At 38.3% G+C, this 17586-nt stretch overlaps 1 protein-coding gene across 1 annotated transcript in view; it reads left to right on the top strand.

Annotated features, from left to right (window-relative positions):
- The window catches only part of Hk (potassium voltage-gated channel subfamily A regulatory beta subunit hyperkinetic), a 419600-nt gene that overhangs the window by 250295 nt on the left and 151719 nt on the right, over positions 1–17586 (top strand). Inside the window, exon 3 of the mRNA XM_083132479.1 lies at positions 10155–10360. Coding sequence (XP_082988605.1) covers positions 10155–10360 — 206 coding nt within the window. The remainder of the gene's footprint in view (positions 1–10154; positions 10361–17586) is intronic.

The following is a 17586-nucleotide window of genomic DNA, read 5'->3' as shown; positions in this document are numbered from 1 at the left end:
TATGCACTTTTTCAATAATTTCTGGGGTAGTAGCACATTTTGGGCGACCACTACGTGGATCATCTTCTAAGCTGTCCCGACCAAATTTAAACTCGTTTGTCCACTTTGCAACAGTTGAATATGAAGGAGCAGAGTCCCCCAGTGTGTTCAGAAAATCGGCATGAATTTCCTTTGCTTTCATACCTTTCTTTACGAAGTACTTAATCACCGCTCGAATCTCGATTTTTTTCCATCTTCACAAAGCACTGCACGGGAACAACTACAAAGTGACGTCAGCACCACAGATCTCTACACAGAACACTGACGCGCCACGTGTTTATTAATAAAGGATGGCCTATTACTATGCGGGAACCTCGTTGTCCTAGCACTGACATCTGGTGGTGATTCCGAGAACTTTTCAAAAAAATAGATCCAAAAATGTTCTTGCTCGCTTCGCTATTTCATTGTTCTCCATAATGCATTGTATTGTAAATTATCACACACAGAAATAACACTTGTCTTAATTAATTTTGTTTTAAATACACGAGCAATTGTTTTGAGGAAAAGGAGCATGCACATTTTGACAGACAATTTATGTAATTTTTGCTGTTGGTTTATTGTGAGATGGATGAATTGGTTGTGTAATATATGTTGTATATAATATGTATTAAAGAAACTTTAAATACGTACACAATTTAGTGTCCACGTCGCTCCATGTTGAATATATGTGAAACATATATCGTGCATGAATGTTATATACATGTTAATGTAAAGAAGAATTATATTTGGAATGCATTTTCTGTCTCAAAAATAGTTTTGTGTGCTTGTCTTCCATTAATGTAAAATTGAACGTGTTGAGAAAATTATTCAAGTAGTTTGTTCGAACACAAATGCTTTAGCACCAACTTCTACCTCCTTTTTGCATAATTTACGAAGATAATAACGTCTCTGATACTACCACTACTAATAGTAATAATAATGTTGGTCCCGGGTTCAAATCCCGGCTTGGGCATGGATGTTTGTGACTGTCCATCAATTTCATCATATCACAAATCCCCATCTTTGCAAATTAGCCAAATGTGGCACAAGAAACGAGGTAAATTTTAAAAAATCAATAATAATAATAATTATAATTAAAATATTAACACTGTTATTATTATTAGTACGTTTATCCTGACACTTTCTCCCCGCCCGCCCAGACAAAAATTCGTGGTTGCGCCTCTGATTGTAAGTAGAAACTCAGCACCTTAAATGAAATATTTTAATTATATTACGTATACCGTTTAATTGAATTATAATTTTTAGATGTTGGAATCACATAAACCCTTTACATTATTAATATATTTGTGTGTGGATGTTGAGAGGCGGCAATACACAAGGTTGAAATAGAGAAAACATCTGTATTACTAGTTAGCAGTTATCAAAACGAACGATAATTTAAATTCGTTCATTATTTTGACTTTTAATTGTAAAGACTGAAACAGTGCATATTATAACAAAAAAGACATTAAGGTGAATGAAAAAAGCTATAGTGTCAAATATCTTGGCTATTGCCCGAATTCTATACCTGGTTATTGAAATTGTCTGGGGCATCCTCCCCCCCTCCCCGGGAACCCCCCTGAATTTATCACTATTTACATGTGTATGTTCGGAGGCTTTCGACTAATGCGACTGTACCGCAGTTTCAATAATTTTTAATAGTTTAGTGTACACTCATCTCAATTAGTACTCGGCAGTATGTTTCTTTATACAGCATATTTGCAAAGATACAATTCAACCTACAAGTGTATCAATATATGCTGTATAAAACACGACTTACTATTAACCAAGGTATATAGAGATTAGGTAAAGCCATCCGAAGATTGCCGATCTTGCACGAACGCGTGACGTCACCGGAGAAGCAGTGACCTCGGCTGAAGCAGACGGCTCCTAGCATTTATATGGGAGATTCGGAGAGCGAAAGTATATTATAACTTTTAGGAGGGGGAAAATAATAATTGTCATCCTCCAAGATGGTATTGAGGCATCCTTTAATGATTAGTAACATAATTGAAAACGTGCTACTTTTAAAAGGGGGCAAAGTACATGTGAAAAAAAGTATTTCGAAAATCCATATTCCTGAAACTTTCTGACCGATGCGCTACAAAGAAAGTTGCGTGTTCTCCTTTAGAATTTCGTCATTTTACAAATCGTAATATAATTTTAACAAAAACGTGGCATGCTAAACAATAATTAAAGAGTTTAAAAAAATGATGAATAGACTTTGTTTATTTTACTTCGCTTATCTGTTACATATGGCTAATCGCAAAGATGAGGATGTGTGATGATATGATGAAATTGAAGAAAGGAAAGTAGACCCATGCCCGGGTGGGGATTCGAACCTGAGGGTCCTTGGCATCGTAAAGCGTTGTGCTAACCACTTCGCCACGGAGGTCAGCATTACAAGGAAATAAACAGAAAATGGCATATATGTTTTAATATGCGAGAAACATTTGCGAGGAGGTTATTGAAGTAACAAATAATTATTACAAGATGATGTGATAAAAATTATTGATATATCTGAAATGTCGAGAGTTGACCTTGCAGTCTCCAAATGTACTTTTAGGGTTACGCAAAACCTTTACTCAAAATTGCTAGTGTAAATTTATAAGCTATTAAAATTTAAAACTTATTCCTGTGCGAAAAAAGAAATTGCCAAGTCAAATTAATATTTCGTAGAAATACATATATTTTTCTTTCATGAGGCCAAGAGAGTATTTGGAGGGGACGGTGGCTTGGGAAGGCTATAGCCCCGGATCTCGATCTGCAAATTGGCTTCCAGTGGGAAAACTTTGCTATGAAATAGTCCAGAAGAAGGGGCGAAATGATTTTTTTTAAATGGCTCAAGAATACAAAGATGTAAGTGCACATTTGACAAGCTTAGTCAAAAACTTACAACTGAAATCGTACGTTTGTGGGGGAGGGGGTTGGCTACGTGAGGTAACACAGTGGAATATGATCCACAATACTAAAATTAAAATAAATATGTGGGAACAATAGAAATCAAAATATGTTGTTGCTAGTGACGGCGCAATAGTAAAGATGGAGGGGTAAATCATATTTTCCCGAGGCAATCATGTTTATTATTCCGTTACATACGACACAAAAATGCATATTTTGGCTAAAAGAGCATTCATTCATTTATTTATTTTGTCGTTTTACTTGGGGCAGATAAAAGAGAGAGAGAGAGAGAGAGAGAGAGAGAAATTGTCGAACGAGAATAGAGGGGCGTTCCTCCCCCCCCCCCCCGTAGTGTGGTCACTGCCTATAGCTATGCTGGAGAAGAATGCACCAATTCATACGCTATTAAATAAAACAGATACTTTTAAAACTTTTAATCAAATTATTTGTGAACTATGATACCTGTTTAACTTAATTTGGATGAGTTAACTTCTGAAGCCTGCCATTTCCGAGCCTTCTTCCGGTGTAACTGCACTGCCCTTTGAGCCCTAGCTGCTGCGTTCAGGTGGCGGAACGAGTAGAATACTAATTAAAACAAATATGTGACAAATATATATATAAAAAAGCTATTGACGGCGCCAAAGAAAAGACAGAAGAGAAACGTGGAGAGTGCAGTGATATTTTACGGGAAGCAGTCACGTTTATTACACCCTTACATTTACATACAATATTAAAAAGTTCTGCTTTTAGATCTCGCACAATGCCTTTTTCACAAAAATGGGCAATCCCACATTTTTATATCAATCAAGCTGTGATATTTTAGATTTCTTCCGTTAGTTTTCTGATAATAGTTTTCACAGCTTTCCATAGCATTTAGGCATGATTTCAGTTGACAAGAACAAAATAATCTTATTTCAAAACATAGAGCAAAAAGAAATCCAACGCGCTTAAGTTAAAACTCCCTTACATTGGAAGCCTGGAGAGAACAAAACAGGGGTTCCTTCGTAACACGATTTCTTGAAAACCATTTTACACATTTGAATCAACTTTGTGATAAATTGATTAGAAAGGATGAATCTTAACAGTAAAATTTGTGACTTTTCCCGTGCTACTATATTTTAGAAGATATTCATTGTCAAATATCTCAATATTTGCATAAGGAACCAGTATTTTCCGTGCCGAGCGTTTCGACGATGACGTAATGCATCCACAGACAACTGCGCATACGATCTGCGCCGCCGAACGAGCACCCCCTGCTATTAACTTCGTTTACCCTGTACCAATATAATTCTGTGTCCAACGGCCATTCAAAAGCTACATCACAGTTGCCAGTTCGTGCTAATTAGATTCACTTCAAAAATCCAATTGAATATTCAGGTTTCGCTCGTCACATGGAGGGCTTCCTCTAGGTAGAGAGACTAATTATATTTTCGTCTTTGCAGACTTGAGACTGGAAAAGCTTACTCGTCATGTATGAGTACCATCTGATCATATTTGTTGAATCAAAATGCTCCGTATTAAGATCCGTGATCTACTTTTAGGCTAAACACTGGCCACAATTAAAGTTGCCCTACTCAGAGCCATCTGGAGCCAATTCGAAGCAACAAATTGCGCTGAAACATGGTATAGATGCTTGCTATGGAGATCATGGGGAAGCGATTGCTGACGTAAAAACAATAGTTACAATTTTCACCACCAGGTCGAAATGTGGCGGTGAAGTATCAGCAATGCCGGTACGGCAGTATTCAATAATGGTCCTATCAGTGAACGGCCCTTTGCAAGAGTAGGACAGTATGATCAATGGTCGCACGATGTTGTGTACTGTGCACCACATTTATGCGTCACATTTCCACTTGGTGGTGAATATTGGAACTATTTTGTCGTCAGTATTCGCTTCCCCCAAGTTTCAAAGCAATCCGTTGCTTCAAATTGACTACAGGTGGCTCTGAGTATGACAACTTTAATTCTGGCCACCTGGCATTACCATAGTAAGCTAAATATACTTTTAAAAATAAATAAGCGGAATCATTTGTGTACGCTTAAAAATATTGATTATTCGAAATCAGTCGTCTCAGACAATGACGATCCAGGACAGGAAGATGAATTTCACTTTCATCCTGATGCACTGAAAGAAATGTTTGATAAAGAACTTACAACTGGATGTGTTTCGTTTTCAATTGTTAGGTTATGTTCAGGTAATTTAACTTATCGGTAACCTTGTGTGTTTGTTTTGAAGTAGTTTCGTAATTTCGTTGGGTAGTTTCTATGTAGTTAGTCAGACAAAGGGATCTTACCCAAAATTACAACTCCAATGCACGTAGCAGACAATCATGATAAGATAAATAACCCATTGAAGCACAAGAGTTAAACATGATTAGTTAGTGAGGTCGCCGCCAGGTTCGCTCGTATAATCTGGCCGGAATTGTCTAGATAATTATCATCAGTTGAGTATTCTGTGACTCGAAGTCGGGTTCAACAGATATAATGACATTAATGTGTGCATTGGCGTTGTACATATCTCACGGTTGCACAAGAATCAAATTACTTATCACTGAGAGACATCTGAGATGTGACTGGTTAGGTCTGTTCTGTTAAGTTCCCTTCAGCAATCCTCATTTTGTAGATTGCTTTGCTTAATGGATGAAGATAAGAATTCTGGTGTTAAACTGTTGAAAAATGATACAGTATGTAACATTGTTATTCGTACACATAGAATTTCCGAGGAAAAAATGTCATATGTACTAGTAAATATAATCATTTTCATATGTACCTGGAATTTAATGTTAATGAAGGTTTCACCAACAAATGTCAATAAAAATGTATGTTCAAAGTGTATAAACAGAACATATAATTTGTGTGAAAAGAGAAAAACACGCTGTTTCATGCAACATTGTTATTCGTACAGGCAAGAGTTTCAATCTTCCTCGCATACAGCGCCACCGCTATTTCGTGCAGTTTGCAACTTCGTAACAAGTTTGAACATGCAGGCGCGCTCCCCAAGCGGAATGCTGGCATAGGTATTGTTGTAGGCCTATCGTCTATCTATCATCGAGTTCGAAATGGGCAAGGTGAAGGAACTTAGTTTCGATCTGAAGGATGTTATTATAAATTTGGCCCTTAGAGGTTATTCGTTAAGAAAAATTGGACAAACAGTCAATAAATCACACTCCACAGTTCAATACATATAAGTAAACAAATTTAGAGAGGAAGATTCCACACAGAATGTGCCGACAAAACCAAAAGAGAGACGGTTGAATAAACGTTATGAAAGCTTTATTTTAAAAAGAGTGCGAGAAAACCCCGACTAAGTGTTCCTCAGTTACGACCGTTAGTAGAAAATGTTGCTGACAAGATGATGTCCGATCAAACTGTCCGACGTGCCTTGTGGAAGCATGGATATCATGGTAGAATACCACGAAAGAAAGAGCACATCCACAAGGACCAGGAATTTTGGGATAGTGTCATATGGTCAGACGAGTCCAAGATTTATATATACGGGTCAGATGGGCTAAATAGGGTCTGGAGAAAATCAAATAAAGACAATGATCACATTAACACAGTTCCAACAGTGGTGGTGGGTCATTAATGATTTGATTTGCTGACAAGATGATGTCCGATCAAACTGTCCGACGTGCCTTGTGGAAGCATGGATATCATGGTAGAATACCACGAAAGAAAGAGCACATCCACAAGGACCAGGAATTTTGGGATAGTGTCATATGGTCAGACGAGTCCAAGATTTATATATACGGGTCAGATGGGCTAAATAGGGTCTGGAGAAAATCAAATAAAGACAATGATCACATTAACACAGTTCCAACAGTGGTGGTGGGTCATTAATGATTTGGGGCTGTATGTCGTCCAAAGGTGTTGGTACCATCCAGTTTATTGATGGTATCATGGATGCATATGTCTATTTGGACATATTGAAGAACAATGTAAAACAAGAGTGCCCAAAAAAAGGGACATGCCGCCTATCTACAGATTCCAACAAGACAATGACAGTAAGCATAAGGCGCGAGTTAACATGAATTGGCTAATATCGAATGTGCCCAAACTATTACAAACACCAGCTGAAAGTCCAGACTTAAATCCCATTGAGCATTTATGGGCAATTTTGAAGAGGCGAGTCCATAAAGCAGGCGTCAAGTCCAAACAAGAGTTGAAATCTGTTGTGCAAGCCGAGTGGAATAAAATAAGCTCTGAAACATGTCGGAAACTGGTTAATTCTCTGAAGAACAGGTGCCAAGCAGTAATTAAAGCCAAAGGATACGCATCAAAGTACTAGAACTGTCAGTCAATTTGCTCTGAATATACTTATTTCTTTTATATTATTAAGTGTACGAATAGAAAAGTTGTACAAAAAATGGCATGTTTCTCTTTCAGTTTCATTTAATTTATTATTGTCATTGGTTATACAGAATTTGGGTAAGATTTTATGTTCATAATGATATTTGTTATTGAATTGTAAAGAAACAATTTCAAAAGAGTGTATTTCCTTTCAGATATTAAAGCATTTTCTTTAAAAATCCGTGTGTACGAATAAGAATGTTACATACTGTATATGCTCCCAGTTCGGACAAATAAACAGCAACGCATAAAGGTGTATATTTTAAGCAATGTTTGGAAGTATTTAAGTTACTTTGTAATAAATTATTTAAGAGTTCCTTTTTTGCAATAAAAGTAACATTGTCAACAATTACTTTACAACAATTATATTGTTAAATTGAAAATTTGCATTATGGGGGAGCTACATTTTGAAATTCTGTTCCCAATCATGTGTCTTTTCTGGATACTAAGGTGAAATTGTTTTCGTGAAATCGACTAAAGCATAGAAACTATGCTTTATGACAATCCTAATTTTTAATTCCTCGCAAAGACTTCAGTGTATTGGTTAGATTGCTGCATTCATTAGAACATGGTTGTTGACCTAGAAAGATGTTTTTATTGTATGTTGCTGGAAGAAAGTCTCACATTTTCACCGCAGATTGTAGGAAATATTAATTTGTACAAATTGGGCAATTTTTTGAAATAAACGACCACTAGCGAGTACATAGTTTCCACCAAAATTTCTCTGCTCGCAATTTCAAGAAGCAAAATCTTAAATATTCTACAAGTAAATTTCATCAATTTCCATCAATCTCCACCAGGTGTGAAAAAACAATCTCCATTAGCAGCAATATTTGAAAAAAAAACACAAGTTGTAAAATTAATGTCCATAAGTATTACAGGAGTCAAATGAAAACCTTCAAAGTCCTGTACAGGACAAACTGTAAACAGCTCAAATTTACATGAGGTATCAACTGTTATTTGCAAAACTACCTCAAGGTTGCAACACTGATCAAGTAAGCTTCAAAACAACATTTTTGTTATTTTAAAGATGGCGCCTCCTATACACACTTCCAACACTGAAGAGGAGTAGTTTTTTGCCCTCTGTCAGCCTAAAACTTACAGAAAATTCTCGGCAAATGAAAAATCATTAACGCTGTCCATGCTTACCACACCAGCAACTTTACTAATGGAGGAGAGCGTTTGACAATGGCCTCAGTTCGCAGGCAGATAGATGGAAAAAAGTTCGCAGTGACGGCACGTTGACCCCAAAGACTTATTCTTCTTAAGGTATGCAGGCACTAACTCAAAGTTAAGAATGGGGTGTAAGGATGACCTTCCATGTAGTAGTATACCCAATTGTCAACCTCACTTCCACGTAGTACACCCTGGACTGCAGACTAACGAGGCTCTGGCGACTGGCACTATGGCCAGTATAATTTTGTGTGTGTTGTCCTGTTTTTTGTCCTTGTGTGTGCTGAGTCCCCAGCTTTTAACGAAAGTCAGAATATTTATTTATGTACTGCTCTCAACAGAGGTAAACCTCCAATTACAGACGGCAGAAAGAAAACAATACAGTTAGAAAATATATAAACATACATCAACCGATAATACAAGTAATCAATAACTTAAGCAATAATGAAATTAAACAATCTGGCCCCTTCTCCTGTCTTTCACCATACAAGAACAAACACTTGTGCAATAATTACATACATAAAATACCCATAGATATGTAATTGTAGAATGTAATGGAAGTAATGGGTAAAATAGTGATACCGGAATGATTACAGTGTATTTGTTGTCATAATTCTGATTCAATCATTTTATATAGCTTGAATGGCAATGATAAATCTAAGGCCTTGTAATACTTTAATGTTTTAGTAACACGACATTGCAATTTTTCTATTTAGTATAATGTGACGGGTGCAAAATAGTCTAAGTACTGACGCACCCAAACCTTTAAATTCAAATTGAAATTCAAAAATTCAAAGTTGAGAATATATGTAGATCAGTAATAGATCTGTGCTACGAGGGATGATCGAAAAAAAGGTTACAAAGCCTATTATGGCGTATGTGTTAGACATAGCTGGAAGATCAACGCACCTGATGATAGAGGGCACTCAACACTAGTCCTCGATGTAATTATATTTTTTGTTCAAGCACTTGTCACAACGGTAGATGAGGTTTTCCATACCGGTTGCACAGAAATCCGCGTCAAGTTCTCGTAGCCACCGTGAGGCAGCTCTTTTGACATCATCACATGTCAGATAATGGTGGCCAGCCAACCAAATGGTAGACCCAGCTCAGCTGATATTGAGCGTAATGTTCTTCTGTCCTCACGAATTCACTCATCCACAAGAGCACAGTTCACGTCAGTGGTTGAGGTACTGGGCCTACCGCTGTGTCCAGGGTTGTCATTAACAATACTGGTCCGTCCTTCTTTGAAGGCACGACACCACTTCGCTACATGTTGCCTTGAAATTGCCCCCTCCCCATACACCTCCACAATCTGCCTATGAATGTCAGCAGGTGTAGCGTTTTTGGCCCACAGGAACCGCACCACTGCCCTCACTTCTACTCTTGACCAATTTTCTAGACGAGTCACCATTTTAAATGTCCGCTTCTCGGGTATACGTGGTCAGAATCCGAAGTCCTCAAACTCGCAACAAGTCAAACATGTTATTAATTTACACATAAATATTCGTTACGTTACAGTGAATAAAACAACAGTTATATGCTTTGTAACATTTTTTTCCGATCATCCCTCGTAAAATTCAGCAAACTTATGAAACCCTACACACAGAAATCTACTAGATAAGAGAGGAAAGCAAATTAAGGTTTTTATGACTGTCCATAGTACTTTCCTTTGTATGTTTAGCACGTGTTCTTACCTACCTGTTTGTCAGTTGCAGAGCGCCTATCGCGAGCATGGATTGCATGGAAGAATTCCAAACGACGAACGAGCACCAAACGCAGCCTTCCAAAGAGATGCAACAGACCCCGACGGCGCCCACCCACGGCCCTCTGGTCAGCCGCCAGTCCTCCGTCACCCCCGGCCTCCGGTACCGGAACCTCGGCAAGAGTGGGCTCAGGGTTTCTAACGTAGGCCTTGGTAAGTACTGTAAAAAGCAATGTGTAACAGTAAGCAATTTTTTTTTTTTCCTCTCAGTGAATTTGTAAATACGAGGGTAGGTCAATAATTATGTGAACTTTGGCTGCAATTTTCTGTACTTGGCGGGACTGCTTGCTGCGCGCGCATGGAGTGTACACTTGTCGTTGCTTTTCCGCATGACTTTAATCAATCATTTCTTTTCTTGTTGACACAACTCCAGAACCAAAGATAAGAGACAGTCCATTAGGCCTCCCCCATGGCGCAGTGGTACCGTCATTGCCTTGTAATCAAGGGGTCCCGGGTTCGATACCCGGTGGAGGCACAAGTGGTTCGGATTCCACTTTAAACTGTAGGTCCAGTCCCGATTAGCCTTACTGCGCATAAAGTGGACTTAAAAACACCAAATCGAACACCAAATCGAAGAGACAGTCCATTGTTTTGAGTCTCTGATTAGACTTTTTTTAAAAACGTTAAACGGGACGCTAAAATGTTCATTTTTGTGACAATGACTTATTGATCTTGCATTACTGCAACAGCAGAACTACTCTTTATATTTACTTATATATCGAAGAGGTAATTTTCAATCACATATGATCACTATTTATTTCATGATTCTCATGCCAGTGAATTTCGTGTAGAACATGTGTGATTTTATTTTTTGACATCGAAAGGTACACTTTTCACATCGTGATTGCATCGTGTAAACAATATGAACTATTTTCGATGGATATTGATGTATTTACATTACCTTTCAGAATAAATGTGACAGTTTACTTTATAGGAGAACAGCTCCATCTTTTGATATTTAACGTAACTTGCATTCCGAATGTAAAGTGTTAATTTGCACTATACATGTTTTCTCACGTACGACTGACGTGACTAGTGTTCTTGAATGCATTGGACAACGGGTGAGTACTCCTGTTGCAATCTTGTGTCCGTATAAATAGCAATGGATATCCTTGCAGGGTATGCAATCCGCCCGTTTGCTTTGCAATGCTGGTTGCATAACTCTGTTCTCCAACTAGCTTGTTCTCACGAGTATTTTTTTAGGATTTAAAGTCGTGCATTTCGCAACGAAATGAAGCAGAGAGGAAGAAAGGAGATAAGACAGGAAATATGCCAAGTCTTGAATCCTTCTCCGAACTTGGAATATAGAACGAAGACTTATAAAAGAAAATTATGAAGAGAATCGTTGAATTAAGTATTTGTGAGAGATAATTACGTCAGCGTCAGACGAGTGACGTAAGAGGATCACGATAAAGAAAATATAGCCGTAATAAATTAATAATTGAACTGCGAAGAGATGACGTAAAGGAGAATGCAGAAATGTAGGCATTAGGAAGGCTAACGAGGGCGAAGCAACTGGAAAGAGACCAGACCAGAACGACCGACCTTCGTGGTGTAATCGTTAGCACAGCGCGCTACGACGCCAGGGGTCCCGTGTTCGAAAACAGGCCTGGCCACGGGTGTTTGTTGTGAGTCTTGCTTCATCAATTTCATCGTATCATCACTCATCCTCTTCTTCGCGATTAGACAACAAGTGGCAGAAAAGCGAAGTATAATAAACCCAATCAACCAATCAATCAATCAATTAATGTTCCAAATTCTCGTAGGGTAAAAGAAGGGATGTTTGCCATGCTGGGAATTTCGCCATACTTGTGGTTTTTGTAATCATAGATAGAAACTATACGTTGGAAACACTCACTGATGCCTGTAAAAAATCAAGTAACATGTGCCTTCTTTCCACTGACATCTGCAGTGTGGTGAGCGAACTAGCAAGCAAGCAGTACAGTTTGGAATGCGCAGATGCGTCTACACAGAAGACAAAAGAAAGGTGCCGAATTGGAATACTACTTTGGAAAGTGTCATTTTGTGGCAGATAAGAATTATTTTTCTTCCTTTTAATTATTGATATCGTAACCTCAAACCTTAAGAATGTCGTGAAAAGATTTACTTTGGAAAGCGCGCATGTACAAGTAAACATAAGTTGTTTTCTTTCCACTATGCATTTGCTGGTAATTCGCCAAACAGAAAATGTGTCGAATCTTCCTTCTTACAGGCGATCTTTCACACACAACTTGTTCACAATGCATATGAACATTTAAGCCTTTGTTTCTTAAACATGTTTGTATTGCATCTTTTTAAGCAGTTTTGTATTGTCATTTGTAGGTCTTTTACACTTTGTGGTCTGAGTTATTGGCAACAACTTGGTATTTCATACACTTAACTGACGATAAAATGATAAATATGTTATATGGCGAATTTCCCAGCATTTGGCGAGAATTTCGCCACTTTTTCTCATTTTAGTATTTTTAATATTACGTCATAAGTATAAGTAACACAGTATTTATTTTATATTGATGATAATTCACAATGACTACTTTTTGTATCCTATAAATTTTGCCCTTCTCCCCCAATTCGTTTAGAAGGAAAAAAATGAAAAGCATTTTGGTGGCGAACTTCCCCTCCTTTACCCTCTATGGGTTTTACCCGTGACGCAAAAGCCCTTGTGGGGGCTAATGCCTACCTACCGACTTCCACCAGAGATGGGTGATCATCCAACTAGTTACGGGGGACGTGTGGTCAGCACGACGAACCCCAATTCATTGTTGTACGTTTCCATGAGCGGGTTACCCAACTCATTCGTAGCTTCCCAATTTCCTCACGATGGTGAGTGGCCCCATACACAGACTGAAATCTGAGGAGGAAAGTTGTTACGCTTCCCTCAGGAGATTCCAACATGATGAAAGGACACTCACAAGGAGCACCCGTGGCGGGATTCGAACTCAGAGCATTTTACGTCCTAGCACGCTGCTATAAGGATGGTTGTTAAAGGTCCGTGAATTTTAAATAAATTCAATTCCGGTCCAGGGGAGAAAATCAGCAAGCGTAAATGGGTTCCAGACCCTAAAGAACCTTTTTATCTGAAAAGTATTTAAATACGGACCAGGAACCTTTTTTCCGGATGAATTTAAATACGGTCCAGGCAGGAAATTTTTCCCCGGATGAATTTAAATTCGGTCCAGGAACCTTTTTTCCAGGATGAATTTGAATTCGGTCCAGGAACATTTTTCCGGAATGAATTTCAATTCAGTCCAGGAATATTTTTTCCGGAATGAATTTGAATTCGGTCCAGGAACCTTTTTTCCGGAATAAATTTGAATTCGGTCCAGGAACCTTTTTTCCCGAATGAATTTGAATTCGGTCCAGGAACCTTTTTTCCGGAATGAATTTGAATTCGGTCCAGGAACCTTTTTTCCAGAATGAATTTGAATTCGGTCCAGGAACCTTTTCTCCCGATCAATTTAAATACACTCCAGGAACCTTTTTTCAGGAACAATTAAAATGCGGTCCAGGAACCTTTTTTCAATGAAACAATACGCAAGTTGGGCCGAATTTAAATTGTGTGAGAAAAAAAAGGTACCTGTCCAGTAGCGGAAACCAATAGAACCCATTAGAATTTATGAGTTCCTGGACCATTAACAACCCTGGCTATAACCACTACGCCACGGAGGTGGCTGTCTTCAACCCTCAAGACTGATGTGTTCTCATTTCCAGAACGGCTTCAGGGCATCCTGAAGGCGAATCGAAAAGGGAAATAGGTTGGGTTTGCTCGGAGAATGAGACATTCGTCAACTTGAGTTGGTGAGTCTTTAAGGGCATATCCCACGCCATTAGCCTGGATGAGAGAATACGTTGAAATTCTGAATGATTCTCCCCATATCACCTGAAGGAGGCATGTTTCCTACTGCAAGGTGAGGTAGAATCCCTCTCGAGCCTCGAGCTTGAAGTGTCTAATTATACGCGTCCTCGTAGGAAGCGACGCGATGCGATGCGAGTCGCGGGGAAAATTGCTCTTCGCTCGTTCGAGGATCCGTACTTAAATAACTTCTTGTCACACTTCAGGAAGGTGGTGTGGGCAAAATAGTGCTGTAAGCAAACTCATACTTTAAAGTGCCACATCTCGCTTTTAGTTTGAAAACGGCTGAAAACGAGAACAAACTTCCCGTTCTTGTACAGTCACGGACACTTGTGGGTTGAATCCCGCTCGGGCATGGTTGTTTGTGAATGTCCATTCATTAATTTCATCACTCATCCCCATCTTCGCAAATTAGCCAAGAGGCACAAAACGCGAAGTCAAATAAACTAAATCAATCAATCAATCACTTAGTACTTCGGCAGTTTGTTTCTTTATGCAGCATATATGCAGATGATACAATTAAACCTACAAGTGTATCAATATACGCTGTATAAAACACACCTTATTACTAACTTCATTTTCATGTACAGTCATGCCTTGTAATCAAGTTGTCCCGGGTTAGATACCTGGTGGAGGCACATGGTGATTCGGATCCCACTTTAAACTGTACTCCCAGTCTCTCTCTCTCTGTGTGTCTCTCTCTCTTCTCTCTCTATCTCTCTCTCTCTCTCCCTCTGTATCTCTCTCTCTCTCTCTCTCTCTTTCTCTCTCTCTCTCTCTCTCTCTATATATATATATATATCCTCTCTCTTTATCTCTCTTACCTCTCTATTTCTCTCTATCTCTCCTCTCTCTCTCTATCTTTATCTCTCTTACCTCTCTATTTCTCTCTATCTCTTTATCTATATCTCTCTCCTTCCTCTCTCTCTCTCTCTCTCTCTCTCCTCTATCTCTCGCTCTCTCTGTGTCGAAGACCACGCGACATGATCGAAGCGATATTGTGACACGTGTCCGATGGTCAAAAATGGTCCGATGATGCCACATCATACAGTGATCTCTTGCGGATGCAGGTCTTCTCATGAATCTCTTGTGAATTGTTTTCACACGAAAGACGACAATTTTGTTTGTTAACATATCCACTTAACCAGAAATGAGCTTCATCTGAGAAGATAATTTTTTGCCCAAAAGTATGATCCGTTTCAAGTTCAATAGAACGTCTATTTTCATATTTTTTTGTATAATAACACTGTCCAACAAAATTGAAGTTTTTGTCTGTTAAAAGAGAAGTTGGGGTGATTCTAATTGAATTTGATGTGCTGATTTCAAATCTAATTACATAATTTTTCCATCACCCATGAAGTTTGAGTAACAGGTTACATACAAATCTTATATAGCCTCATAGTAATACGATGCAATATTATTCACAATGGCATATCTAGAATGTCTTCGAACTTGATTTTCGGCTGTACTTTGCTTGAGGAACATCTTTTTTTTAGTGTCCAGCAAAAATCTGCCAACATATTTGGAGTCCATTTTTCATGGTAGCGCCTTTCCATTTCACCAGTTTCCTGGTGGAAACTTTCTCAATGTTCGTCGCTCATTGTCCCAAGGTTTTGCAGGAAGAAGCCGAGGTGGGAGTCTAAAAAGTGTATCTTCAGAGACATATTACACCCCAGAGCATGATGGTTCTGAATAAAATTACTAACAAGTTCTCTGTAATTTTCTGACTTGTAGTTTCCGAGGAAATTATCCTGTCCTGCGATGAGTGAAGTATATTCGGCCAGTTCGTTTTAACATAATGATTTTTTCTATCTCTGCTGTCCCATTTACGCAGGAAACAGCAAAGTTTGGTGTAACCTAGTTGCTTTCCCCTTAGGATATCTCCACATATCTGCCAAGAGTATTTACAGTACTGGATATTTGTTAATAACAGTTTCATGTTTTCATAACTTTCCTTCATGCCCCAGGAATATGGAACGGAAATGCTTGGATATTTATTTCCATTGTACAGTAGCACTCCTTTCAAACTTGTTTTCGGAGACTCTAAAAACGAACGCCATTCTTCACTTTTATGGACAACACCTAGTGACTCTAGTAGACCATCGATGTTACAACAGAAAACAAGATCCTTATCTTCAGAATGCATATCTACAAAGTCTTTTTGGCGTTGCCGGAAAAAAGTAACTCTAGCGTCACTCTCCAACAAATGCCATCCTTTTAATCACGATGCAAGCAGTTCTGCTTTACCCTTACTTAACTCTAGATCTCGAACTAAATCGTTAAGATCCTCTTCAGTTATTAAGTGAGATTCAGCTGTTGAAACACTCCCCACAAAATCAGGATCATTATGCAATTCGCTACATTTGATGGAAACACTTTCCCTTTCTTCCGTTACACTTATGTCATCTGGTCGAGCAGGTATGGGAACTCCAGGTCCATGAGGCTCCGGTCGAGTTGCTGATTCTAGTGATGGATATGTCACTGTATGCCTTGATATATAATTTATCCCAGATATATTTGTCAGCAGTCTGTTATATGATCCTTAGGTTCCCGCCATATCATAGGAACTCCAAAAGGCATATGACTACTCGAAAGCGTTACACAATTCGCACAACAGATATCAGGTGCCCATTTCTTGTTTTCGTCTATCTTATTGTCAAAGTAACACTCATAAGCTCTTCTTACGTGAGGAGTAAATGTTCTCCTATTTGCTTTTATGGTCAACACACCATAGATAGATAGATATAACAGAAATTGTTACTGTCGTTTACGCAACTTCTTGACATGATTCCGTCTTTGCTTCAAAACACTCACTGAAACTGAAGAACACTCAGGAAAAGATTCTTTCCTCCAGACAACTTGCTACTGATATGAGAAGTAGACATAACAGTTAAATCACAGCATTGTGTTGAAAAGTTAATTGTTGTCAAATTTTTCAGTTGGATTGTTTAACAATTTTAATTGTTGTCATTCATTCAGACATCAATGGCCTAAAGTTATTAGTGTATTGTTGCAGCAAAGACATAAAAAAAATTTAATTATTGCCTACCAATCAGCTTGTTATGGACAGCATGCTGCAATAATAATGCAGAATTATATTTTTATTGTTACAAAAAAATGGTGGGTGATTGACGATTTCTGACCTCATTTTCGGAATCGGCAGGTGGCAAAACATAGAGAACCGTTGAAATTTTACTTTTAACAAAACCATTGTTGGACAGTGTAATCAAACGTTCTTGAAGCGTGTATTTAGCCATGATGAATTGTCACAGTATACTAAACACAAATGACAACTAGTGACAGTTATAACATTTGAAGCATAGTTGCCAGTTCATTTCAAAATCATATCATTGTTATTGGAAAACTTTATATTGTTGGCTCCCTTGAAGAAGCTGCTTCTTTCAATTTTCGAAATACGTAGTTGTTGTGCTAAGATCAAGCAAAATGAAGCAAGCCGCTAGTATTCTTCCGTTTCATTTGCATATTATCACAGACGCCTACTAAAAGGTGATTGGTATTTGATTTA

This window comes from Lepisma saccharinum, chromosome 12 (genome assembly GCF_977018435.1).
Source record: "Lepisma saccharinum chromosome 12, izLepSacc3.1, whole genome shotgun sequence".
Lineage (NCBI taxonomy): Eukaryota > Metazoa > Arthropoda > Insecta > Zygentoma > Lepismatidae > Lepisma > Lepisma saccharinum.
Note: the sequence above shows the minus strand (reverse complement) of the source record. Positions and strands in the feature narration are given on the sequence as shown.